Raw genomic sequence first — 27,787 nt, 5'->3', positions numbered from 1 at the left:
CATCCACCTCACTACAAATAACTCAGTTTCGTTTCTTTTTATGGCTGAGTAATATTCCATTGTATGTATGTGCCACATCTTCTTTATCCATTCATCTGTTGATGGATACTTAGGTTGCTTCCATGTCCTGGCTATTGTAAATAGAGCTACAATTAACATTGTGGTACGTGACTCTTTTTGAATTATGGTTTTCTCAGGGTATATGCCCAGTAGTGGGATTGCTGGGTCATATGGTAATTCTATTTTTAGTTTTTTAAGGAACCTCCATACTGTTCTCCATAGTGGCTGTATCAATTTGCATTCCCACCAAGAGTGCAAGAGGGTTCCCTTTTCTCCACACCCTCTCCAGCATTTATTGTTTCTAGATTTTTTGATGATGGCCATTCTGACTGGTGTGAGATGATATCTCATTGTAGTTTGATTTGCATTTCTCTAATAATTAATGATGTTGAGCATTCTTTCGTGTGTTTGTTGGCAATCCGTATATCTTCTTTGGAGAAATGTCTATTTAGGTCTTCTGCCCATTTTTGGATCGGGTTGTTTGTTTTTTTGTTATTGAGCTGCATGAGCTACTTGTAAATTTTGGAGATTAATCCTTTGTCAGTTGCTTCATTTGCAAATATTTTCTCCCATTCTGAGGGTTGTCTTTGGTCTTGTTTATGGTTTCCTTTGCTGTGCAAAAGCTTTTAAGTTTCATTAGGTCCTATTTGTTTATTTTTGTTTTTATTTCCATTTCTCTAGGAGGTGGGTCAAAAAGGATCTTGTTGTGATTTATGTCATAGTGTGTTCTGCCTATGTTTTCCTCTAAGAGTTTGATAGTGTCTGGCCTTACACTTAGGTCTTCAATCCATTTTGAGTTTATTTTTGTGTATGGTGTTAGGGAGCGTTCTAATTTCATTCTTTTACATGTAGCTGTCCAGTTATCCCAGCACCACTTATTGAAGAGGCTGTCTTTTCTCCACTGTATATTCTTGCCTCCTTTATCAAAGATAAGGTGTCCATATGTGCGTGAGTTTCTCTCTGGGCTTTCTATCCTGTTCCATTGATCTATATTTCTGTTTTTGTGCCAGTACCATACTGTCTTGATTACTGTAGCTTTGTAGTATAGTCTGAAGTCAGGGAGCCTGATTCCTCCAGCTTCATTTTTCGTTCTCAAGATTGCTTTGGTTATTCGGGGTCTTTTGTGTTTCCATACAAATTGTGAAATTTTTTGTTCTAGTTCTGTGAAAAATGCCAGTGGTAGTTTGAGAGGGATTGCATTGAATCTGTAGATTGCTTTGGGTAGTAGAGTCATTTTCACAATGTTGATTCTTCCAATCCAGGAACATGGTATATCTCTCAATCTATTTGTATCATCTTTAATTTCTTTCATCAGTGTCTTATAATTTTCTGCATACAGGTGTTTTGTCTCCTTAGGTAGGTTTATTCCTAGATATTTTATTCTTTTTCTTGCAATGGTAAATGGGAGTGTTTTCTTAATTTCACTTTCAGATTTTTCATCATCAGTGTATAGGAATGCAAGAGATTTCTGTGCATTAATTTTGTATCCTGCTACTTTCCCAAATTCATTGATTAGCTCTAGTAGTTTTCTGGTAGCATCTTTAGGATTCTCTCTGTATAGTATCATGTCATCTGCAAACAGTGACAGTTTTACTTCTTTTATTTCTTTTTCTTCTCTGATTGCTGTGGCTAAAACTTCCAAAACTATGTTGAATAATAGTGGTGAGAGTGGGCAACCTTGTCTTGATCCTGATCTTAGTGGAAATGGTTTCAGTTTTTCACCATTGAGGACAATGTTGGCTGTGGGTTTGTCATATATGGCCTTTATTATGTTGAGGAAAGTTCCCTCTATGCCTACTTTTTGCAGGGCTTTTATCATAAATGGGTGTTGAATTTTGTCGAAAGCTTTCTCTGCATCTATTGAGATGAGCATATGGTTTTTCTCCTTCAATTTAATATGGTGTATCATGTTGATTGATTTGCGTATATTGAAGAATCCTTGCATTCCTGGGATCAACCCCACTTGATCATGGTGTATGATCCTTTTAATGTGCTGTTGGATTCTGTTTGCTAGTATTTTGTTGAGGATTTTTGCATCTATGTTCATCAGTGACATTGGCCTGTAGTTTTCTTTCTTTGTGACGTCTTTGTCTGGTTTTGGTATCAGGGTGATGGTGGCCTCGTAGAATGAGTTTGGGAGTGTTCTTCCCTCTGCTATATTTTGGAAGAGTTTGAGAAGGATAGGTGTTAGCTCTTCTCTAAATGTTTGATAGAATTCGCCTGTGAAGCCATCTTGTCCTGGGCTTTTGTTTGTTGGAAGATTTTTAATCACAGTTTCAATTTCAGTGCTTGTGATTGGTCTGTTCATATTTTCTATTTCTTCCTGGTTAAGTCTCGGCAGGTTGCGCATTTCTAAGAATTTGTCCATTTCTTCCAGGTTGTCCATTTTATTGGCATAGAGTTGCTTGTAGTAATGTCTCATGATCCATTGTATTTCTGCAGTGTCAGTTATTACTTCTCCTTTTTCATTTCTAATTCTGTTGATTTGAGTCTTCTCCCTTTTTTTCTTGATGAGTCTGGCTAATGGTTTATCAATTTTGTTTATCTTCTCAAAGAACCAGCTTTTAGTTTTATTGATCTTTGCTATCATTTCCTTCATTTCTTTTTCATTTATTTGTGATCTGATCTTTAAGATTTCTTTCCTTCTGCTAAGTTTGGGGTTTTTTTGTTCTTCTTTCTCTAATTGCTTTAGGTGCAAGGTTAGGTTGTTTATTTTAGATGTTTCCTGTTTCTTAAGGTAGGATTGTATTGCTATAAACTTCCCTCTTAGAACTGCTTTTGCTGCATCCCATAGGTTTCAGGTTGTCGTGTTTTCATTGTCATTTGTTTCTAGGTGTTTTTTGATTTCTTCAGTGATCCCTTGGTTATTCATTAGTGTATTGTTTAGCCTCCATGTGTTTGTATTTTTTACAGATCTTTTCTTGTAATTGATATCTAGTCTTATAGTGTTGTGGTCGGAAAAGATACTTGCTACGATTTCAATTTTCTTAAATTTACCAAGGCTTGATTTGTGACCCAAGGTATGCTCTATCCTGGAGAATGTTCCATGAGCACTTGAGAAAAATGTGTATTCTGTTGTTTTTGGATGGAATGTCCTATAAATATCAATTAAGTCCACCTTGTTTAATGTATCATTTAAAGCTTGTGTTTCCTTTTTTATTTTCATGTTTGATGATCTGTCCATTGGTGAAAGTGGGGTGTTAAAGTTCCCTACTCTTATTGTGTTACTGTCGATTTCCCCTTTTATGTCTGTTATTATTTGCCTTATGTATTGAGGTGCTCCTATGTTGGGTGCATAAATATTTACAATTGTTATGTCTTCTTCTTGGATCGATCCCTTGATCATTATGTAGTGTCCTTCTTTGTCTCTTGTAATAGTCTTTATTTTAAAGTCTATTTTGTCTGATATGAGAATTGCTACTCCAGCTTTCTTTTGATTTCCATTTGCATGGAATATCTTTTTCCATCCCCTCACTTTCAGTCTGTATGTGTCCCTAGGTCTGAAGTGGGTCTCTTGTAGATAGCATATATACGGGTCTTGTTTTTGTATCCATTCAGCCAGTCTGTGTCTTTTGGTGGGATCATTTAATCCATTTACATTTAAGGTAATTATCAGTATGTATGTTCCTATTCCCATTTTCTTAATTGTTTTGGGTTTGTTATTGTAGGTGTTTTCCTTCTCTTGTGTTTCTTGCCTAGAGAAGTTCCTTTAGCATTTGTTGTAAAGCTGGTTTGGTGGTGCTGAACTCTCTCAGCTTTTGCTTGTCTGTAAAGGTTTTAATTTCTCCATCAAATCTAAATGAGATCCTTGCTGGGTAGAGTAATCTTGGTTGTAGGTTTTTCTCCTTCATCACTTTAAATATGTCCTGCCACTCCCTTCTGGCTTGCAGAGTTTCTGCTGAAATATTTGCTGTTAACCTTATGGGGATTCCCTTCTATGTTATTTGGTTTTCCCTTGATGCTTTTAATATTTTTCTTTGTATTTAATTTTTTATAGTTTGATTAATGTGTGTCTTGGCGTGTTTCTCCTTGGATTTATCCTGTATGGGACTCTCTGTGCTTCCTGGACTTGATTGACTATTTCCTGTCCCATATTAAGGAAGTTTTCAACTAGTATCTCTTCACATATTTTCTCAGTCCCTTTCTTTTTCTCCTCTTCCTCTGGGACCCCTATAATCCGAATGTTGGTGCATTTAATGTTGTCCCAGAGGTCTCTGCGACTGTCCTCAATTCTTTTCATTCTTTTTTCTTTATTCTGCTCTGCAGTAGTTATTTCCACTATTTTATCTTCCAGGTCACTTATCCGTTCTTCTGCCTCAGTTATTCTGCTATTGATCCCTTCTAGAGTATTTTTAATTTCATTTATTGTGGTGTTCATCGTTGCTTGGTTCCTCTTTAGTTCTTCTATGTCCTTGTTAAATGTTTCTTGCATTTTCTCTATTTCCAAGATTTTGGATCATCTTTACTATGATTATTCTGAATTCTTTTTCAGGTAGACTGCCTATTTCCTCTTCATTTGTTAGGTCTGGTGGGGTTTTACCTTGCTCCTTCATCTGCTGTGTGTTTTTCTGTCTTCTCATTTTGCTTATCTTACTGTGTTTGGGGTCTCCTTTTCGCAGGCTGCAGGTTCGTAGTTCCCGTTGTTTTTGGTGTCTGTCCCAGTGGCTAAGGTTAGTTCAGTGGGTTGTGTAGGCTTCCTGGTGGAGGAGACTAGTGCCTGTGTTCTGGTGGATGAGGCTGGATCTTGTCTTCCTGGTGGGCAAGTCCACGTCTGGTGGTGTGTTTTGGGGTGTCTGTGGCCTTATTACGATTTTAGGCAGCCTCTCTTCTAATGGATGGGGCTGTGTTCCTGTCTTGTTAGTTGTTTGGCGTAGGGTGTCCAGCACTGTAGCTTGCTGGTCATTGAGTGAAGCTGGGTCTTGGTGTTGAGATGGAGATCTGTGGGAGATTTTTGCCGTTTGATATTACGTGGAGCTGGGAGGTCTCTTGTGGACCAGTGTCCTGAAGTTGGCTCTCCCACCTCAGAGGCACAGCCCTGATGCCTGGCTGGAGCACCAAGAGCCTTTCACCCACATGGCTCAGAATAAAAGGGAGAAAAAATAGAAAGAAAGAAAGAGGATAAAGTAAAATAAAGTAGGATAAAATAAAGTTATTAAAATAAAAAATAATTATTATGAAAAATTTAAAAAAGAAAAAAAAACAGAATCCTAGGACAAATGGTGAAAGCAAAGCTATACAGACAAAATCTCACACAGAAGCATACACATACACAGTCACAAAAAGAGGAAAAGGGGAAAAAATAATATATTTTGCTCCCAAAGTCCACCTCCTCAATTTGGGATGATTCCTTGTCTATTCAGGTATTCCACAGATGCAGGTACATCAAGTTGATTGTGGAGATTTAATCCGCTGCTTCTGAGGCTGCTGGGAGAGATTTCCCTTTCTCTTCTTTGTTCGCTCACCTCCCGGGGTTCAGCTTTGGATTTGTACCCGCCTCTGCGTGTAGGTCGCCTGAGGGCATCTGTTCTTTGCTCAAACAGGACGGGGTTAAAGGAGCAGCTGATTCAGGGGCTCTGGCTCACTCAGGCCGTGGGCAGGGAGGGGTACGGATGCGGGGGCGAGCCTGCAGTGGCAGAGGCCAGCGTGACGTTGCACCAGCCTGAGGCGCGCCGTGCGTTCTCCCGGGGACGTTGTCCCTGGATCACAGGACCCTGGCAGTGGTGGGCTGCACAGGCTCCCGGGAGGGGCGGTGTGGAGAGTGACCTGTGCTCGCACACAGGCTTCTTGGTGGTGGCAGCAGCAGCCTTAGCGTCTCATGCCTGTCTCTGGGGTCCGCGCTGATAGCCACAGCTCACGCCCGTCTCTGGAGCTCCTTTAAGCAGCGCTCTGAATCCCCTCTCCTCGCGCACCAGGAAACAAAGAGGCAAGAAAAAGTCTCTTGCCTCTTTGGCAGCTCCAGACTTTTTCCCCGGACTCCCTCCCGGCTAGCTGTGGTGCACTAGCCCCCTTCAGGCTGTGTTCACGCCGCCAACCCCAGTCCTCTCCCTGGGATCCGACCGAAGCCGGAGCCTCAGCTCCCAGCCCCTGCCCGCCCCAGCGGGTGAGCAGACAAGCCTCTCAGGCTGCTGAGTGCTGCTCGGCACCGATCCTCCGTGCGGGAATCTCTCTGCTTTGCCCTCCGCACCCCTGTGGCTGCGCTCTCCTCCGTGGCTTCGAAGCTCCCCACTCCGCCACCTACAGTCTCCGCCCGGGAAGGGCCTTCCTAGTGTGTGGAAACCTTTCCTCCTTCACAGCTCCCTCCCACTGGTGCAGATCCCATCCCTATTCTTTTGTCTCTGTTTTTTCTGTTTTGCCCTACCCAGGTACGTGGGGAGTTTCTTGCCTTTTGGGAGGTCTGAGGTCTTCTGCCAGCGTTCAGTAGGTGTTCTGTAGGAGTTGTTCCACATGTAGGTGTATTTCTGATGTACCTGTGGGGAGGAAGGTGATCTCCGCGTCTCACTCTTCCGCCATCTTCTCCAGACTCGGCAGGCAGATTCTTAACCACTGTGCCACCAGGGACGTCTCAAAATGTTTTTTTTAATAGCTAGTTTTTGTTTTTAATCCCAGCCCAGCAGCCAGTGAATATTCTGTGCTTTTATGTTATGTGTTAGGTCCCTGTGGTCTCGTTTCATCTAAAGCAGTCCCTCGTTCCTTCTTGCAGTTTCTGTTTTCTTCCATAATATTAACTTTTTAAAGAGTCCAGGCCGTTTGTTTTATAGGATGTTTTATATTCTGGATTTGTCTGACAGTTTCTTCATGGTGTTATTTAACTTCTTTCTCTATCCCTGTATTTCTGAAAGTTAGGTCTAGAACAGTAATCCTCAAAGCGTCATCCCTGAAGCAGCACCAGCAACATCATTTGGGGACTTGTGGGGAAGAAATGCAAATTCTTGGGCCTCTATTCCAAATCTACTGAATTTAACTGTGAATAAAACTCGGGGGGCGGGGTCTAGCCACCTGTGTTTTAACAGGACCTCCAGGTGATGCTGGTAAAAACCTAAAGTTTGAGACCAGTGGTTAAATATTTTTGGCAAGAATACATCATATTTAACTGTGTAAACTTCAAATTACATCACATCAGAAGAGACAAATGTCAGGATGTCTTATTTGGCTAACCTGGTAACCACCATCTCTTTCCATTGTAAAGGTACACTTTCCCTTTGTAATTAATAAGAAATGTGTGACAGATAACAGGTTTTTACATGGGAAAAACTTTTAAGAGCTTATAAAATAACATATGTTCATTGGGAAAAACATTCCACATTCCACCTACAGAACTATTTTCATAGTGACACTCCCCAGAGATCCCTTCCATTACTGTGAATTTTCCCATAGGTTTTTTCTTTTATAGATATAACCTTACTAATTTTCCCTTTTAAACAAAAATGGAACTATACTGTGCTTTTTTTTTTTTTGCAGCTTTTTAATTTAGTAGTACACCTTAGACTTGTAGAGCTACGGTGTGCTTTTTAATGGCAGTGTACTGTTTCTGTGCGAGGAGATATACACATACTTTTTTTTTTTTTTAACATCTTTATTGGATTATAATTGCTTTACAATGGTGTTAGTTTCTGCTTTATAACAAAGTGAATCAGTTATACATATACATATATCCCCGTATCTCCTCCCTCTTGTGTCTCCCTCCCGCCCTCCCTATCCCACCCCTCTAGGTGGTCACAAATCACCAAGCTGATCTCCCTGTGCTATGCGGCTGCTTCCCACTAGTTATCTATTTTACATTTGGTAGTGTATATATGTCCTTGCCCCTCTCTCACTTCATCCCAGCTTACCCTTCCCCCTCCCCATGTCCTCAAGTCCATTCTCTACGTCTGCATCTTTATTCCTGTCCTGCCCCTAGGTTCTTCAGAACCACTTTTTTTTCCCTTTAGCTTCCATATATATGTGTTAGCATACAGTATTTGTTTTTCTCTTTCTGACTTACTTCACTCTGTATGACAGTCTCTAGGTCCATCCACCTCACTACAAATAACTCAATTTCGTTTCTTTTTATGGCTGAGTAATATTCCATTGTACATATGTGCCACATCTTCTTTATCCATTCATCTGTCAGTGGACACTTAGGTTGTTTCCATGTCCTGTCTATTGTAAATAGAGCTGCAGTGAACATTGTGGTATGTGACTCATTTTGAATCATGGTTTTCTCAGGGTATATGCCCAGTAGTGGGATTGCTGGGTCGTATGGTAGTTCTATTTTTAGTTTTTTAAGGAACCTCCATACTGTTCTGCACAGTGGCTGTATCAATTTACATTCCCACCAGCAGTGCAAGAGGGTCCCCTTTTCTCCGCACCCTCTCCAGCATTTATTGTTTGTAGATTTTTTTAATGATGGCCATTCTGACTGGTGTGAGGAGATACCTCATTGTAGTTTTGATTTGTACTTCTCTAATGATTAGTATACACATACTTTTGCTTCCTGCTTTTTTCACTGAATTTTATATCATGAGCACTTTCCTATGTCCTTGGCTTCATAGTATTCCAGCATATTAATACAACATAATGTATTTAAACATTCCTTTTGTTAGACACTGAAGTTGCTTATAGTTTTTCACTCAAATAAATGCTGTGAACATTTATGTGCATAAACTTTTGATTGCTTCTGAGGTTATTTGCTCAGAATTAGGATAATTGGGTCCAGAGTTAAGAGTATGTTTAAGGCTCTTGATAAATTTTGGCAAGCTACTTAATTGAAAGGTTGTACCAATTTATATCCTACCAGCAGTATCTGAGCCTCCAACTTCTGCCATCATTTAATGTTAGCATTTTTTTTTAAGTTTTTCCCAATTGATTAAGGACATTTGACTATGTAATTTTTACTTCCTTGTTTACTGGTGAAATTGAACATTTTTAAGGTTTGTTATTTGCATTTCATAGAAAGCCCATTTAAAAAATCTTTGAGCCATAATAGATGAGTTACGACCGTTTTGTAAATAAAACGTCACTTCAGCCAGCTCAAGCCCAGAGAGGATGCATTAGGTGAGTGCTGGGATGTCTCAATGACCTCTTTTTGGTTCAAAGAAAGTGACAGATTGGGATGTAGAATCTTAGTCCTAATTCCAGATCTCAGGGGAAGGACTCTCAGAGGTCCAGCATGAGTCAGGCGCGCATGCCCGGACCAGTCAGCCGTGCCCCAGGAACACATCCGCGTATCCACTTGGGTGCTCTCGGCCGAGCCATTCGTCTGTGCAGGGGGCAGGAGGTGGCGGAGCAGGCCAGTCCTAGAAAACAGGCAAAGAGCAGTTCACAGAAAAACGTGAGGGCTGAAGAGACCAAGCAGGAGGTGCTCACTGCATCTGCAGAACTGCTGCTGCTTTTTTTTTTTTTTTTTTTAAGATTTTTTAAATTAATTAATTAATTTAATTTATTTTATGGCTGTGCTGGGTCTTTGTTTCTCTGCGAGGGCTTTCTCTAGTTGCGGCGAGCGGGGGCCACTCTTCATCGTGGTGCGCGGGCCTCTCACTATCGCGGCCTCTCTTGTTGCGGAGCACAGGCTCCAGACACGCAGGCTCAGTAGTTGTGGCTCACAGGCCTAGTTGCTCCGCGGCATGTGGGATCTTCCCAGACCAGGGCTCGAACCCGTGTCCCCTGCATCAGCAGGCAGACTCTCAACCACTGCGCCACCAGGGAAGCCCAGTGCTGCTTTTTTATTATGAACATCTGAGTGTGGAGCGTCAGCTGCGTCCCCGACAGGAGAGGACGCTGCCGCTGAGCCCTCCATGGCTGGCTCCCGCTCACAACGGTTCCCTTCTCTGCTTTGGCCCTTGTCAGGCAGTGGGAGTGTGGCCCCACTGGGTGTTAGAGCCCTACAGGAAGTGTCCAGCTAGGGGAGCACAGAGGGGCACATGATTGGAAGGTGACAGTCATTTACTCCCTGAAAACAGTCCCTTGTTTTTTGTTTGTTTGCTTGTTTTGGCCATGCGGCTTGTGGTGCCTGACCGGGGATTGAACCCGCACCCTGGGCAGTGAAAGCGAGGAGTCCTAACCATTGGACCGCCAGGGAAGTTCCTTGAAGCAATCCCTTTGAACTCCGTCCACAACCTTCTTCACATGTGCTTTGACTACTTTCAGTGAAGGGCCAAGAGGATTTGTTCACTGGGAGAGCTGGATGAAAGCCCTGACTACTCAGCTTCTTTCATTTCCTCTAGGGCAGCCACTGACATTTAAAAAGGGGAAGGGGGATTAAAAAAACAATTTTTTAAAAGGGGGAGTTGGGGTAGCTCCATACCCCTTGACATAGTTTTTCCTTGCAGTAATAGTCTTGGCAATAATGTTCTAAGACCCATACAGATTCTCTTTTACCTACCAGGACTGTGTTGGCTCAAGTTGTATATTTACTGTGTATATATAGTCTCTTAAACCCCTCAGGACTTTTAAATGAGAAAAAGAAAGAAGCTTTGGCCTACACAAAAACATGCTCAGGAATTCTGGAAAATCAGAGTTCCATGAATGCCTCGGGAAAAGACTCGGCTGAGGAGTGGAGGTGTGCTTACCTTCTGTCTGGCCCTTGCTTTGGTACTCCTGAGCCCGCCTCGGGAGTCAGGATGCCAGGTCCCATCCTTAGATCATCTCAGTCACTCACCCTTTGCCCATTGAATCCTAGATGCGGGTTCTGGACAAGCTGATGGTTGAGCGACTCTCAGCAGAGAGGACGGAGTGCCTGAACCGCCTGCAGCAGCACTCGGACTCAGAGAAGCATGAGGGAGAGAAACGGCAGGTGAAAACCCGGATCTGTCCGTGCTGACCCTGCGATTTGCCACTCTTTTCGCCCCCGAGTCAAGGGACTCGGGCCCATCATTGAAAACTCCCAGGCCGAGATCCCCTAAAAGCGTTTGCGTCAAAGAGCGTGCCACTTTTATAACCTGAAATGAAGTCAGTAGGAAGGAGCCTGGAGTTTGGTTCCTGTTTGCGGCTGAGTGTGCTGGCAGGAGGTGGAGGCCGTGCAGTTTGTAGAACGTGCTGGGAAAGCCGAGCTCCGCCCTGGATCAGTGCTATGTATCGTGCCCCTGCTGGGCCTGCACAAGATTGGGTTCCTGCCCTCAGGCAGTTTGTGGTGCACCCCGGACAGCAGACATGAAATGAGTATACTTGTGAGCGTGTGAGTGAGTTCACGCTCCTAGCAGCCAGACGTGCTTGGTGTGGAAGCCGTGGGAAGCTTTGGCTGTTGGCGTCTAAGGTGTCTCTAGGTCACTTAATGAAGATCATAGTTAGCTATCGGCTTGGGTGCTGGGTGAATCCTGGGCTTCAGAGGGCCAACAGAGAAGGCCGTGTGGCCTGTGGGAGGCGGGTAATCCAAAACTTTGGGGCTTGTCCAGAAAAGAGCCTATCACAGTCGTAAAGTCCACATTCTTGAGGCTTTAATTCATAAGCCATGTATCAGAGTCTCCTGATGATTTGTGTACTAACTTGTGGGGTTTTTTTTAGATGTCCTTGGTGGATGAATTAAAAACTTGGTGCATGTTAAAGATTCAGAATCTGGAGCTGAAGCTTTCTGGAGATTCTAGGGCCTCCAGGACTAAATCCACACCATCCACTTGCGAGTCCTCCACAGGTAACCGACACCAACATGCAGAGAGCCCTTCCATCCAAAGGTGATGAAACCCCCCGGTCGCGTTCTCTTCTGCATCTGAAGGCAGGCTGTGTGCCAGGGCTGCGGGAAACACTGGATTGTAATGTGAACTCTGTAGGGGCAAGGACCATGCTTTGCTCACTACTGTATACACAGTTCCTATACAGTAATAAAGCACTCCTATTTAAGTGTTCAGAAATACCTGAATGAAGGAATAAAAGAATTGTTGATCCATGATAGCAGTGCAACCTTGATGGTGTCAGAGTGGACCCCAAAGATGAGGATGAGGAAAGGATGTGTCATCTCAGAAGGGCACTCGCCCCTGCCCTTGTGACTCTTTCCCTTTCTCGTCCTTGATCAGCCTTCTACCTTTGGCCAACTCTGTACAGCCTCATTAAACAACAGTTCATATATCAAAGCTGCCCCAGGGGCTGGATAAGAGATGCTTTGAGCCAGAGCATCTTTACATTAGCTACAGTGGCTACACTCAATGATGATCAGTTGAGGACATTCATAGCCTTAGTAATTAGACCTCCATGGGGGGATTCTGATATGTCATGTGTTTCATGTTACCATAGGCCATCTCTGTATTTGTGGTTTTATCTTCTTTGTGCCCATAACAGTGGGGAAAATCCTGGGCAAACTTTTCATGCTAGGACTAGTTACGGAACTTGTCATGGAGCTCTGGGTATGGGTAATAGGACCGCCTCTCCAAGTGGGAGCTTGGATCAAGGAACTAGTAACCGGGGCTATGGTCTGTAAAGGGCCCGGAAGTTAGAGAATGGGGGTATTTATTCTGATCAGTAAATGCCCAATTCTGTTTTAGGACAAGTAGTGAGATGTGTCATCCTTAGCAATCAGGAAATGGTACCCAGAGCCCTTTAGCATAGACTGAGACACGCTAAAGGAAAGGCCAGTAACGTTTTTGGCTTAGATGCCACCAGTGTGTCTAACGCAACATCCCTGAAAGCCCTGAAAGCCAAGATGATAATCAGGGGAGAAGTGGAGGGGGTAGGGCAGGAGAAGTTGCACACGGTGGGTGATGGCTGAGAAGGCTGGTTTACAGGATTCCCGGGACTCTCAAATGCCAGCCCATGTGACTGTACGAACACGGATTCGCTCTGACTTTTGTTTTCCTTCCGAAACCAGGTGTGGATCAGTCACTGGTGACCGCAGGTCCAGTAGCAGCCTCTGACAGCCCCCCTCAGGTGGTCAGGCCCAAGGAAAAGGCCCTCAGCTCCACAGCCGCCCACAGACTCCAGCAGGAGCTGTCTTCCTTGGACTGTACAGGCTCCCGACTGAGGAATGTCAAGGTCCAGACAGCCTCGTTACCCTTGAAAGAGGCAGCCAAGTGCGACCCGCAGGCTGGGCCCTGTGTTGACAGAGGCACCCAAACCAAGAAGTCTGGGAAAGGTGGGCAGACGAGGCACCGCGGCCAGCAGCCAGCACCCAGCACTGCCTGCGGGCGGCCGCCACCAGCAGCAGGTGGCGAGCAGACGGCCCCTCACGCTCGAGACACCTCCCAAGCGCTGGAGCTCACCCAGTATTTCTTTGAGGCTGTTTCCACCCAGATGGAAAAGTGGTATGAAAGGAAGATTGAAGAAGCACGAAGCCAAGCCAGTCAGAAAGCCCAGCAAGACAAGGCCACGCTGGAGGAACACATTAAAAGTTTAGAGGAGGAACTTGCTAAACTAAGGACTAAGGTACAGAAGGAAAACTAGGGCCTGGGAAGTGGGACGAGAAAGGATTCCTGGGACTTCCCTGGTGGTCCAGTGGTTCAGACTCTGTGCTTCCAATGCAGGGGGCGGGGGTTCGATCCCTGGTCTGGGAACTAGGATCCCACATGCTGTGGGGAGGGCGGGAGTGGGGGGGGAAGGATTCCTGAGGATCTCCGGTCCTGCAGCTGCAGAAGAGCTATGTCCGAGGTGTCAGTTATTGTACACATAGCAGATAGCAGAACTTGCCTTTTAAAAAAATCACTAATTTCTAAAACGTGCCAGACACATGCTTCCTGTGCCCTGAAGTTATGAAGACTTCAACAATTAGACTGAAACTAGGGGACGCTTGCTTAGTTTCAGGTTTCATTACAGATTTGAAACCTCAGCTCAAGTTCATCTGAAGTTCGAAAGCTCAGATTAAGCGAGCCGTGCTAAGAAACTGAAGGATGTGTAAGCCTAAACCCTAATATTCAGGATATGAAATAATGTAAATGAAAAGCAAGAAAAAATATTAATCCCTGTGCACTCAAATCAAGCAGTCATTCATATCAACATGCCTGCTGTGCCTGGAGAGTGTCTTTCTGTAAGAGCTGTAACAGACACGCTGAACTCCCTCCCTCAAGTTCATAGTTCCCAAAATGCTGACATCTTAACCAGGGGAAAACTCACCAAACAAATTTTGAGAAGGATTTTCATGATGTCGCAAGATCCAGTATATCGTAAAATGTTTTGAAAAGTCAGAGTGTATTTAAATAATGGGTTAATTGGCTAATAGCACTGGGAATGTCAATGAACTCAAATGAGAAAGGTTCAAATCATTGGATCATGGTTTCTGTATCTTTCAGCCAAAAGAAAGAAATAGTACAATTAATCATAGTGATTTTAAAGTGGATTAATGGAAAAAACATTCACGTAGCAATTACCTGAAATTTCTATAACCTAATTCACAGCCAGTTATCTTAGAGTACCTTTCTGAATGTGAGCTTATTGGTCTACATTTTATAAAGAAATAAGGCTGTTTCCTGAAAGTATTTCATTTTGAACTGAGTTCTGTCATTGAAGAACCTCAAAACCTTTCCACTGCTTTGTAGTGACTATGTCAAGGTAAAAAACGCAATAAATTGACTTGGATTCCCCAGCTTCAGGGAGCCCTGTGGATGTTACTCTGCTCTATGGAGTATACAAAGTTGCAAAAGTAACGGTATGTTGAAACTTTGGATTTAATTATCTTCCAAGCTTCTTGTCCCTTGTGGCATTATATTCATCTCCTCAAAATTCCATATATGCATAGAAACCTCCATTCTATTTCTATAAACAGAGGAACCAAGTAACTGTTGTCTGTAATTTTGAATGAACTTTTGCTCATTGAGCCAAAGAGAAAATATGACTTCTTGACATGGGAACACCCAGAAAAACAAAAGTATGCATTTAGTCCCTGTGTGTTCTGCCCATCAAGCTCAGTTGTTTTTGGTTTGTTCTTTTAAATACTGACCATCTGTGGATCTAGGCGTTCCTAATAAATGTAGATGTATGTCATCATTACAAAACCTGGACAGGGAATTTATTTGATGTTCTCTCAAGTTTATTTTCAGGTTTGTAAGCTCGTCTTGTCGAATTTAAAACTTCAGTGGCACACGTTAAAGGGGAAAAAAAATGACACAGGGGCAGTCAATATGTTAAATAATAGCCTCAGCCACTTCTCATGCTAGAAAGCTTTTGTATTTAAAAAAATTCTAATAATTTAGATATTATAATAATAAAGGGGTTTAAAGATGGATTTATTGTAATTAATATACATTAGTTGAACATTCAGACATCTTAAAATTAAACTTTAGGAACAAAACTTCAAATTCAAACAACAGTATAGTTCACAGGGAACACCCAGAACAGTTAATTTGCCTAATCCAAAATACTGATGAAGATGATAAATGTGTTTCACCAGCAGTTCTATTCTGGCCAACATCTTAATGACCATGGTTCCACATGTGAGAAGAAACTGCTAAATAAATCTTCTCTTGGGCTAAACAACGGACTTGGCCTATAATTCAGGAGATACGCAAAGATGTAAGTGAACAAATAAAATTAAACTGTTCTTTAGAGAGGAAGGGAAAAGCTTGTGCATGAGAATAGTCTTAGCCTCTGGAAGATGAAAATTCAATTTTTCATGTTTTATCCACTTAAAAAAACAAAATCAAAACAAAACCCCACATTAGGTTTTCTTGGGGAGTCTGTGGTATTTGATTCTTGCAAATACAAACCACAAATGCTCTTTACATCTTCCACATACAGTGCTGCTAGAAAGAACATCAAAGTCACTGCTTGTCACACTTCATAAAAGGATGGTTTTTAGCTTCAAGATTTTAGATTTACTAGAGATAGCCTGTACTTGAGTATTTGCCAATCATGCCACACAAAAGAGCAAGTCTTTCTAAGGTTCTCTGTTCAGAAACTCTTCACACATGCTTTTCCCTCTGTTCATCAGATGGCTTGACTAATGTACATCTATATAAAAACCTGAAAATTGGCTTATGCAAGCATTTTAGATTAGCACATCCCCCTGTGGCAGAGTATTCAGAATTATTTTGTCTTGTGGGTTCTGGAGCTGTGGAAGAGCAAGGGTGGCTCGGAATGCAGGTTAGTGACGCACTACTGGTTTACACCTCTCCAACGGCACGCAGTCCAACACTAGACACTGTTTATCCTGCACAAGTTTTTCTACATCTTTCAGATGCTGCTCTGATTCTTGGATTAACTTTTTAGATTTGTTCTGTAGGTGAACTGCCAACCCCAGCCTCTTCCAGGAGCTTTCACTTTCACTAAATTAACTGTTAAACACATTTGGTCTCTTTCAAAAGTGTCCTGAAGTCAACTTCTGTCTCCAATGTATTCTGCAAACTCTGTTTTTTCCTGTCACTGGAGGAGAACCTAATGCACTGAGGAGCTTCCTTAATTAATGATTTATTTTACTTTCCATGTGGATATTAAGGTAACCACATTAGTTTTGACCAGGAGTTGCCTCTTCTTTTTGGTAGGTGCTTCAGTGCATTTATTAAACTTCTCTTTCTTCTTTTTTCTACAAAGTTCTAGATTCCCAGTGGTGATCTTTTTGGAAAGTCCTCTTGAGTATCAGATGCAACACATCTGAAGAACATACCTCAACAACCCTGAGGGTTAATGCAGAAGGACTTTCCAAGGAAGCTCCATGGTGTCTCTTGAGGTCAGTACACCTCTAGCCCTATACCTCACACTGTTTTAAAACAGCTTAATTGACTTACACAATATTATATATCAATTACATTTCAAAAAAATTGGGGAAAAATGGCTTTATTCAGATATAATTCACATATACCTGTAAAATGTACAGTTCAGTAGATTTTAGTATATTCAGGGCTGTGCATTCATATAAATAGAATCATACAATACATGATCTTTTGTGACTGGCCACTTTACTGTTTTCAAGGTTCATCCAGGTGTAGCATGTATCAGTACTTCATCCCTTTTTGTTTGCTAAATATTTTATTGTATGGGTATACCACGTTTTACTTATCCATTAATCAGCTGATGGGCATTTGGATTGTCTTACTTTTTGGCTATTATGAATAATGCTGTTTAACCTTTTGGGCAACTGACAGTCTTTTTTCCACAGTGGCTGCACAATTTTATAGTCCCACCAGCAGTGTTTAAGGGTTCCAGTTTCTCCACATCCTCACCAACATTTGCCATTATCTCCCTTTTTAATTATAGCCCATTCTAGTGGATGTAAATAGTATCTCTTGGTGGTTTTGATTTGCATTTTCCTAATGATTAATGGCGTTGAACATCTTTTTATGTGCTATCTATTGTACTGATTTTTGCTTCTTCCAAAAACTGACACATCCAAGAACATTTTCAAAATAAAAGGTATGTTTTCAGTGCTAAGACAATTGCTCTTATGCCCTTTTCTTGGCTCTCTCTGATATGCCATGCTCCATGTTCTGACATTTTGCTCAAGGGCTCTATGTACAGATAGTTTCACTTGGCTTTGGGCTACCCACTGTTGAGCCTAAGCTCAACTAAACACATGGAGACTTTGCAAACCTTTCAGGATAATGCTGTAGTTAAGATCTGGCTAAAGCAAGTGTTTTTTCTAACTCTTTGAGCTGCATATTGCCTTGAGTAATCATCATCCGGATTGTATCCTGTAGAAGAAAGTGAAATCTGGTCACTGTTTTAACTGGTTAAACAAGGTACAGCTCTACCATTTTATTTGTTAAAATTAGGAACTAATGCTGAGAATTGGCACTGATGCACTTTAGGAAAGCCAAAAGTTAACAATTAGGGGTGCACAATGTCTGGCATGCTTTCATACACCCCAAACATACTTCCCAAACCATCATGCTGTAATATTTATTATCTTTTCGTGTGTGTGTGGTTTAACAGACAAGTTGGGTGGTGCTACTATAGAGTGTAGATACAGCAAACATTGTTAAACTTAAAATATCAGTTAAGTGAAAAATCAGTAACATCAAGAGCAATGATCAAGATATACCATCTCAGTGACATATCCCAAGATATCTATCAGACTTTTTAAAAAAACTCACTAATCAGTACAAAAGGGTCAGGACCTTCCCTCACCATGATCTTGGTCTCACCTCTTCGGTGGCACTTTTGTTTCTTTTGAATTCTTCCCTTGCCCAGTCCTTCAGGTATTTGCGATCAGAATCATTTGGAACTTGCCGAATTGCCTGCAAAATCCTTCTGTAGAGGAGGAGAACTTGTTGCCTTCTCACGAACTGTAGAGGGGAGGAGAAATGGCAATTACAGCTGCACAATCGTCAGCCCGGTAGGCTCTTTTCTCTTTGGTTCTCAATTTTGAAAAGGGGAAAGAAAACCACCTTTTTTCTTTTAAGAAAACGGCAAGAAGTTTGTTTGCGTTGTCTCTTTACTCCTTTGTCAAACTTAAAATCAAGAGTACAAGCAGCAGACCAGTCTTTCCCGCAGTTACTAGGCAGTGAGGGATCCGGGCTCAAGATCAAGAGCCCGGCCCGCCTCTTGCACCAGGACTGGAGGGTAGCCTCGCCCCCTTGCGCTTGCCGTCGGCCCCCCAACCCCCGCGGCGCGAAGCCCCGCCCCCCCCCAGCCCGAGCCAATCAGAGTGGGGCACGCGCAGGGTCGTCGGCCCCAGTAGTCCCCGAGACCGCTCTATAGAATGGGTGCAGGGAGCGGTAGAGAATCGAGCTCAGACCCGGTAAAGCTGCCCTAAGAGGCCGGCGAGGATAGTGGGTACCTGCTTTAGCGTTAGCGTTGCTGGGGGTAAGCGGGAAACGACCATGACGTCCAGACAGCGCCGTCCGCTAGAGCCCCAGCGCGCAGGAGCGGAAGTGGGGCGGTGACGGGGCGGGGCGAGCTCGGTTTCCCGGGAGGCAGCCGGCGGCAGTTGCGCTGGCTCGGGGAGCCCGGCAGTCGGACAGTCGGAACTGAAGCTCAAGGCAGTTTCGCTTTGTCTTAGCCTAAGTTTGCTCATCCGTGAAACAGGATAACAGTTCCTGCTTCACAGGTTGTTGTAAGAATGAGATAGTGGTGAGGCATTTAGCCCAGTTCCTGACACGTGGTTAAGTTTCATTAAACGAAAGGATTTGGGGGGTGAGGGAAGAAAACTGTTTTAGTATATTCTTTTTGAGATTTAGTGTGTATAGTGAAAAATACTAAAAATTTAAATGTTAATTTCTCTTAAAGTTTGTGTTCTGCTCGCCTCCTTTTCTCGTTCTTCTCCCTGTTCTTTTCTGCTGTGAGCATTTTTCCTGGCGTTGTAGTCTTCATGATCCTTAGTTACAAGGCTTTAAATGGTTGTCCCATAGCAGTTTTGAGAATTCTGTGTCACTAGTAACGAGGAACCAAACATCCCGACGCCTTAAGCTTTTTTCCCCTATAATCGTTTTATCCTCCCCTCAACACACTCCTTATGCTCTTAGGTTGTATTAACTGTAAGGGGTTAGGTGAATCCCTCCTACTTTTAAAAAATGGGATTGTTCTGAATTAAAATACAGTCCAAAGTGTTCAATTACCCGTTCATTCACTGAGCATTTACTTGATTGCCTTGCTTGGAATCCTTGGAGCTCCCTTTTCCCAGTTGTGTACTTCTGGCTACTTTTGTGTGTGTGTTTCCTCGTCTGTAAAGTGAAATAACAGCATCTACCCCAGGGCTGCTGTTGTACCGTACTGTATGTAGTGCACCGAGAACAGAACCTGGCGCATATAAGCACTCTCAAGATTTTGAACGTCACCAGGCATTGTGTGAATGATGCTAATACCATAACCACATATTTCAAAATTTGTCTACTAATTAGCAATTCATTGATTTTTTTCTCTTTTAAATAGTAATGAAGTTAAATATCCCTTGCCGCTTTTAGTTACACTTATTTTGTGAATTGTTATGACTTTGGTCCCTTTATGATGATCCAGACTTTTATTCTTACTATATATGGGCTGTTTGCCGTATTTTTAAAAATTTTGATCCTTTTCCTTTTATAGCTTTAAGTCTCTATATAGTCACGTGTATTTTCCATTTTTTGAGCCTTTTCAATTTCATCTTCTCTTCAGAACTTTAAAAAATTTTCATTGTTAACGTTTAAAATGTTTACTCTATCTAGGATTTTGGTTTATAGCATTAATGGGGATATAAGTTCTTTTCCAGTTGTAAACTATAATTTCAGCACCATTTATTAACTAATTCATTCATATTCCTGGGCTTTGTGATACTCCTGGTAAATTCTTTTAGGGTTTGAATAACCCTCAGGATAATTTCATCCAGGTCGTTTTTACTTTGTTGTTGTTGTATGTTTTATTATTAGGCAGGAATACTTCCCTGTAGTATCTTATGAGTCTTCTATTAATGGTCTGTATGACCTTTAGAAATGTTTTGTATTATTTTCCTCTAAATCATCTTAGAATCGTTAGTGAAATGTTGATCATGTTGAATCTCTAAAGTGAGAACTGACATTTTTATACTATTTCTTCTTCCCATCCAGTAAGATTCACTCATGCTAGACACTGGTAATGCTGTCATGAGTCATATATGCCCCCTGTCCTTAGAATCACTCTTTGGGTAGGAAGACGTAAGTCCAACGTAGTATTTATAGATGTTGTCAAGGCTCATACTGTGGGAGCTCATTCTTCTTGGAGGGCTTATCTGAGCTAGGCAAAGTCAGAAAGGCGAAGTGGATAAGAGAATTCTAGACAAAGAATGCATGGAACACTGGCAGATTCCAAGGCCCCTGTGGTTTGCTGTGATCAGATCAAATAGTGTGGTGGGGATGCTGGGAGAGAAGGGACAGGGGAGGCAGGTAGTGCTTAGAAGCAACAAATGGTACCTTCTTCACAGGAATTCAGAAAGATCTCCTTGGATGTTGTGAGTATGACGAAGTGAAGCTAGCAAAGTGATTAGCAGTTCAAGCTATATTTTATTTACTTTAATATTTATTTTAAAAAAATGTTTGGCTGCGTCGGGTCTTAGTTGCGGCACGTGGGATCTTTTGTTGCGGTGTGCGGGCTTCTCTCTAGTTGTGGTGCGTGGGCTCGTAGTTTGCGGCACACAGGCTCTCTAGTTGAGGTGCGCAGGCTTCACTGCCCTGTGGCGTGTGGGATCTTAGTTCCCTGACCAGGGATCGAACCTGTGTCCCCTGCATTGGAAGGTGGATTCTTTACCCCCAGGGAAGTCCCCCTCAAGCTGCATTTTAAGAGAGCTCCAGCTGCACTGCAGTCAGAGGAAAGCAAAAGGGAAGACAGAATAAGGTAAATATCCAGAAGTTAGACCGGACAAGTTTGGGGTTTGGATGGAGGTGGAGAGGAAGGTAAGGCAAATGTAAAGGTTGAGCTCCAAGTGAGAGTGTGAGAGAGCAAGCCTATCCGCAGGAGCTTCTTCTAAGTGACTCAGGTGTGTCACTCTTCCTAACCAACGCTCTCAGTTCCTGATGGGTCTCCTGTGTCTGCTCCTGTGCTTCCCAACCCTTTTCCTCTCACAGCACAAACTGAAGATAGCACTCTTGGGTAACCTGCTTACTGAAATTCTTCTGTTCCAGACCCTATTAGCTATCCCAGGGCCAAGGGAATCACTTATGCTGGTACATCAGTTGGGATGCTTCAGCTTAGCTTGTCCTGTCAAAGGTAGATATGATGGACTGCATCACAGTCATAATGTTAGTGTCTTCCCTCCCTGCTGGAAGATTAAACTTCCTGCCCCACAGAGGCCTTTGGCCAGTGATACATCTCTTACACTCAGATTTCATCTTGGAGCAGCATCTTTACAAGCCATTGTGTGTGTCCACCAGCTTGCCCTTCTTCTGCCATGAGGCCAGCATGCTGAGGCTCACCCACCACAGACATAACCACAAGAAACAGACCCTGACTTGAAATAAGCCACTGAAGCTGCGGAGTCGTGATACACAGCATAAACTAGTGACTGACAGCTGACTGATCCAGCAGACAAGACCCCCTGGCGCACCTTTTACACTCCTGTCATGTTCCATTAAGAATGGTCACAAGTTACATCAACAGTGGTATATTTTTTAATAGTTTTCAGAATAGAAGCTGCATAGCTTTTTAGAATAAAAAATGATATAACCTCAGGTACATGCTTTAGGACACTTGGTTAAACAACAAGCAAACTGCGTCTTTGAGGACCACCTCAAAAGGGTGGCACACTTCACAGTGTAACTTGATAACAGACATGGAGATAGACGATTACGTCATGGCATGTTGTCTGCGAAAGAACATCTGACAGACAGTCAGAACTTAAATAGAACACAGCACACAGTTAAGTATTCAAGCACTGCTTTTTGGCCGAGTAAAAACTGCCTAAAAACCGTTGATGGATTTTTGACTGGAAAACAAGACGTGGCTGCTTAGTTCTCCTGCTACTTCTCTTGAAGCACTTCTCTTCCAGCATGACAGGCCTGGTTCAACGTGAAATCAGTGTGAGGAATGAGTCTTCCTCTTAACTGTTAAAAAATGAACTAAAGAAATAAATTACTACAACAGCACGAACCATAGCACAGAGAGGATGAAATAAAGGAAAAATCATCTTTCCATCATTGCATAGTCTCCCGAAGCAGCAAAGGTGAAGGAGGACACTGAAAAGCCATTTTATTCATATATGGCCCAAGGGTCATTTTCTGATGATTTGGGCTCCCATGATGTCTGGTGGTTTTATAAAAAAAACACACATACCACAAGCCTCCTACCCTCATACAGAAGTTAGTTCCTTTCATAAGCAGCACAGTAAAAAAAAAAAGACTCTCTAAAAAAACCGCAGCTGCCTTAGCCACTTGACAGCTTTCGGGTACACACTGTGGGCTTCGCAAGGCCAAGCCTTATTAGCGCAGGGTCAAAAGGGAAGTTCCCTTTAGTCCTTTGCCCAGAGGCCTGGCACGGTCCCATGCTTCCAGCAGCATCTCCTCATGGAGGTGTCCAGGGTCCCTGGGAGGGAAGGCAGGCAGCTGGGCCCCAAAGGTGGGGTGCAGCCTCCTCTTGGGCCAGGACTTCCTAGACGAGCCCGAAGGGCAGCGCCACCCCCCAGGTACGAGACCAGACACCTGCTGCTGCTGTTCCTTCACGGCCCCAGGTTTATTACAAGAACTGGAGCCTGGGCACAGCAGGGAGCATGAAGAGTTTCCTCTAGGCTCTGAAATCGTATTATAAAATAAAATGTATGTTGCAATAAAATTTTTTGTAGCTGTTGGGTGAATGTTTATAAATCAAGTCTAAGATTAAATACCATTTTTGAGCTGGGAGTTCGGAAACAGTTGTCCAAAAGGGAGCACCTGGCAAGCAGTGTGACATTCTGACCGCAAAGTCTCACTCAGGACTCTGTTCCTTCTGTTCTACGGGTGGTCAGAGGCCGTCACCAGCTCGAACCACTGCCTGAGAGCATCGCTGAGCGTCTCGGGAAGTGCGTTCACATCGCGTAGGATTATATAGAACGGGAATGGGAACTCTTCCATGTAGGATCGGATTTCAGGCATCTCTCCAGGCCCTTTAAATATTGGTACCTTGATGTCCAAGATAGAATCCTGGCAAGAAAAAACATTTAGAAATAAAAAGAAAAACTAAATCAGTGTCCATAGCTAGCTCTTTTATGATCTCCTTTGCAGACAATTTTTACGTCTCACATGTCTAATTCCTGCTTATAAAAATAGCTCTTATTAATTACTAAGTAAAACAGAACTCTCAATAAGGAGGAGGCAAATCTCTTTCTGAGCAGCCCTTCCAGGAGAATGGCCACTAAAAGGGAAGGAAAGGGGTAGATAAGCAAACGTGATTTCCCTACAATGGTATTTCCTATTCTCTACTTGGAATAATTCACATTAAATCTTCAACTTGCTATCCAGGCCTTAATGTGACCTGCAGAGACAGTACTTCCCCTGGAACAGAACCACCCCGTGGACATCCTTCATGTAGCAACTGATGCTTCCTCCTTTGAGGAGGGCACTGCTGAGATCCAAGTACTTGGAAAGGCTGGTCTGTGTTTCCAACGGACAGGGCCCATCATCAAGGCTGCGATATCTGCAGCAACGCTGTGCAGAGGGAGATGACCCACCAGAGTACTAGTCAGCACAGTAAGTGGTTAAGAGGACAGACTCTGAGTCAGTCTGAATACTGGCTTCCCTGTCATTACCTACAAACTCTGTGTTTCTGTCCTTCACTGTAGAGTGGGAATAACCATCCCTACATCACTGAGTTACTGCTCAACCTTACATGAGAAAATAATTATAAAATGCCTAGAACAGTGCCCTTCAGGATGCCATGAATGTTATAGGAGTTCTTGGTATGACAGTGAGACCCAGGCCATTTTTCAGATAGAACAGCTTGAAGGGAATCCCCAGAAAAGTGGCTTTTAGTAATCACTCACCCGAGAACTGGGATTGTCCAACACAACAAAAATGACAAAGATGTTAGCATTCCGGGCGGCCTGAACTGCTGCTAGGACTCTGTCTTTGCCCTCAAAGAAAAGGCCGCGTCCGTCAGAGACCACCAGGAGGAGCTGTGCAGTTTCTGTGGTAGAACATACAGCAGAAGAGGAACTCAACTCAAACGGCAACTCAAAGACTACGTACGGGGACTTCCCTGGTGGCGCAGTGGTTAAGAATCCGCCTGCCAATACAGGGGACACGGGTTCGAGCCCTGGTCTGGGAAGATCCCACATGCCGCGGAGAAACTAAGCCCATGCGCCGCAACTACTGAGCCTGTACCCTAGAGCCCACCAGCCACAACTACTGAAGCCCACGTGCCTAGAGCCCATGCTCTGCAACAAGAGAAGCCATTACAATGAGAAGCCTGCGTACCACAAGGAAGAGTAGCCCCTGCTCACCACAACTAGAGAAAGCCTGTGCGTAGCAACGAAGACCAACGCAGCCAAAAATAAACAAACTACGGACAGTAAGACAAATTAGTGCAGGCTTTCTCTGTGCTATTAAAACCAAGCAGTTCTCTGAAACTGGTGAATTCTGGGCACAAATAAAGGGGGCCTCCAATTAGATCTATTACTTTGAACACGTGAGTCACAGACAAGGCTGCACAAAAACATACAAAACTTCTGTCAATAAAACAATTTCCCAGTAGTGCTTTGGGGAATGTCACATTTAGATCAACTTTGTTGTACAACAACATGTGAGAATTAAAACATATGTTTATGGATATAAAGTATAAAAAGGAGCAGTCCTGAGTAGACCATTAGAAGAAAGTGCCCAAATCAGAAAGCTAGAACTGTATCTTCCAAATTTCAGTCATTGTCTATTAGTTTCGTATTTCTGTCAATTTCTTGTACCTAAATTCTGTTTTTTTCTTGAAAAAAACAAATAGAAATTTAAACAAAAACTTAAATAGAAGGGACCACTAAAATGAACAGTGAATAAAAAATGTATTAAAATTTTTAGCATATTATATAATGTTTCCAGTGAAAGACTGTTGTGCTTAAGGGCAGGCTGTCTTCTGTCAAGGAAGGTTAGCAAGTGTTGAGAGGCGTGAATGACCTTCAAAAGGAAGTCTTCCCATGGTACAATCAGAATTGAGGATTTAGGGAAAGGCTAAAGAACTGGTGTGCTGCAAAAGCCCCAAATCAATCATGGATGGATTAGCTGGTTTCTGAATCATGTCCTTCTCCTCTTTCCTTTGTTATTAAAATATTGAAGAATACTCATTATATTGAATTCCACACACCCTTACTCCTTTCATTCACAACTGAACTCAAATCTATCAAATGAGTATATACTAGTTAATTACAAACTAGTTGGTGTCTACCTTCTTCTTTGATTATAAGCCTCTCGAGTATGGGTTCAATAAAAATTTTTGAATGAATGAACGGGTGAGTAAAAAATTCCATGAATGTTTAATACCTCTGCATCATCCTCTGTTTATGTGTTTTCCTATAGAGCATACACTTTAAAAGATGGTGATGGGTACAATGAGATGAAAACAAGCAACTTGCAAATAGTACAAGAACAGAAAAGCATTTTATTAGCGAGGACCAAAGAACGCAGCTCACCTGGACTGATGTTTTGTGAGAGCTGTTGAGCAGCTGCAAACATGTTGGCTACAGACTCTAGAAACTAAACCAGAAATAGACAATTAGAAAACTATTTAAGCTCTCTTCCCACTATCACAGAGACTGAAATTACTTCTGGCACTTAAGTGATTATCAGATAACCATCTCAAATCTATAGCAATCAAACTGTCCCTTCCATCCATCCGTAAAGGACTGACAATCCTTGCACTTGGCATTTACATTGGGTGCTGGCATTCTCAAGCACAGACAAGACCTGTGTCCATGGCATATACCCCACTAGTGTTCTACGAGACACCCCAAAGGAAAAGAAACACTTCCTCTGGGGGACAATAAGTCAGTAACTCCCCCAAATGAACCAAAGAGCTGTCTTCTTCCAAGAAAGGAAAATAGCTGAGCAAAAAAAAGAAGGCAAGAAAAAATGTCCAGTGTAACGTGAAGGCGGCTAAATTATGGCAGGAATCAGGAGGACAAAATTGTTATCCCATGCTGTGTTTAGAACGTATGCCATCCTGAGCAAGTCACTGGCTTTATTTCACATCGTTTCTTCTCTAGGCTAAATGGTAGAGAGAAATTGGCCTTGACCCACTTGATAAGGGTACTGGGAGGTGGTTCACTTTTCCAAAATGTTCCAAACCTCTCAAAATAGGGAGCCAGAAAATCAATGATGCAAAGTCAAATGATCTTTGAAAAACTGAGAAAAAGAGATCACATCCTATTTAATAATGGATGCCAAGGGAGATTCTCTTCCAGTGGTACACCGGCTGAGGCTTAGGACTATTCTCTATTGTAAATTTTACCATACTGGGGAGGAGGGAGTTCTAAAAATTATGTCTCTCCTATACCATAAAATAACTTCAGAAGACATCTGAAGTCATCAGCATACCTGAGCAATCTTGGTTTTCTTTTGTTGGAATTTGCAGAGCCGCAGAATCTGGGACCCTGAGTAATCACTGAACTGTTCATGGAATGGGTGTAACAGCTTTACGGACTCTCCAAAACTTGGGGGAGAAAAACCAAATACAATGGGAGTTATTTTTTGTCATGCAAAAAAAAGAGGCTGGTTTTCCCAATGGGATTAAAAGGCACTCTTACCTGCACACCGCAATCTGACCCACTTCCAGAAAGGTTAGAGCATTTCCAATCACAGCCAGAGATTCAAAGGCAAGCTGTGAAACAAAGTGAAGGGTTGAAGAAATCGGAATATCCTCTACACTAATGCCTTTCAACCTTTTTTATACCAAGATTCCCACAGAAAACACTACTTTTTTGGGATGGCACACGGGAACAACATGAATATGGCTATTCACAACCAACTCAGAGGCTTTGGTGGCTTTGGTAGCCTTAGGCCCTGGCTAATAGCACAAGCGCCGAAACCCAATATCCTTTATACTAGTAGGAAAGGTCTGCTCTAGACATCATCCAATAAAAGCGATCTTGAGAAATTTGGTCCATAAATTTTTAAGGTTTCTTTCCCCTTTTTTGACTATATAAAGTAATCTCTCATTGGTAAAAGATCTTAAAAACCAATTTATTCTAATCTATGCATAAATGACAGTATAGTTTTAGAATTTAAATTCAGTTAAAAAGATGACGATACTTGTAGCAACTAACATCTACTGAACATGTATCAAGTGCCAGGTGCTAAACTGAGTGCTCTGCATACATGATTTCACTTAGTCTTCCATAACAACTCTGAGTTTGAGGTAAGTATTGTTATAATCATTTTTTCAGAAGGTAAAACTGACAGACATAAAATGAACTGCCCAAAGTCATGCGGTACTAAGTGGGGAGGTGAGACCTGAACACAGGTGCAGAGGTTACACTTTTTCCAGCAGAGCCTGTGCACAG

General features: G+C 42.6%; 3 protein-coding genes across 7 annotated transcripts in view; 1 reads left to right on the top strand and 2 right to left on the bottom strand.

Annotated features, from left to right (window-relative positions):
* Positions 1 to 16,608, top strand: part of ANKRD6 (ankyrin repeat domain 6) — a 206,669-nt gene extending 190,061 nt beyond the window's left edge. For 3 of the 5 annotated variants that reach the window (XM_057528063.1, XM_057528064.1, XM_057528062.1), the window contains exons 14-18: positions 10,718 to 10,831; positions 11,539 to 11,665; positions 12,833 to 13,386; positions 15,344 to 15,465; positions 16,483 to 16,608. In XM_057528063.1, coding sequence (XP_057384046.1) covers positions 10,718 to 10,831; positions 11,539 to 11,665; positions 12,833 to 13,386; positions 15,344 to 15,445 — 897 coding nt within the window. In that variant the 3' untranslated portion in view covers positions 15,446 to 15,465; positions 16,483 to 16,608. Of the gene's footprint in view, positions 1 to 10,717; positions 10,832 to 11,538; positions 11,666 to 12,832; positions 13,527 to 15,343; positions 15,466 to 16,482 lie in introns of those variants that run through there. The other 2 variants (XM_057528066.1, XM_057528065.1) reach the window with 1 other exon arrangement.
* A 101-nt stretch (positions 16,609 to 16,709) lies between these two features.
* LYRM2 (LYR motif containing 2) lies at positions 16,710 to 18,769 on the bottom strand. Its single transcript, XM_007195956.2, has 3 exons — positions 18,668 to 18,769; positions 18,033 to 18,173; positions 16,710 to 17,579 (listed from the first exon to the last, which is right to left on the bottom strand). Exons 1-3 carry the CDS (start codon positions 18,710 to 18,712, stop codon positions 17,499 to 17,501), a joined length of 267 nt encoding a protein of 88 aa, XP_007196018.1. The 5' UTR covers positions 18,713 to 18,769; the 3' UTR covers positions 16,710 to 17,498.
* A 3,152-nt stretch (positions 18,770 to 21,921) lies between these two features.
* Positions 21,922 to 27,787, bottom strand: part of MDN1 (midasin AAA ATPase 1) — a 158,912-nt gene continuing 153,046 nt past the window's right edge. The window contains exons 98-102 of the mRNA XM_007195955.2: positions 27,032 to 27,105; positions 26,823 to 26,937; positions 25,919 to 25,982; positions 24,287 to 24,429; positions 21,922 to 23,447 (exon numbers count right to left, since the gene is read on the bottom strand). Of these exons, the coding sequence (XP_007196017.2) occupies positions 23,259 to 23,447; positions 24,287 to 24,429; positions 25,919 to 25,982; positions 26,823 to 26,937; positions 27,032 to 27,105 (585 nt within the window). The 3' untranslated portion in view covers positions 21,922 to 23,258. The remainder of the gene's footprint in view (positions 23,448 to 24,286; positions 24,430 to 25,918; positions 25,983 to 26,822; positions 26,938 to 27,031; positions 27,106 to 27,787) is intronic.

Source organism: Balaenoptera acutorostrata, chromosome 14 (assembly GCF_949987535.1).
Source record: "Balaenoptera acutorostrata chromosome 14, mBalAcu1.1, whole genome shotgun sequence".
NCBI lineage: Eukaryota > Metazoa > Chordata > Mammalia > Artiodactyla > Balaenopteridae > Balaenoptera > Balaenoptera acutorostrata.
This window is presented reverse-complemented; position numbering and strand designations above follow the sequence as displayed.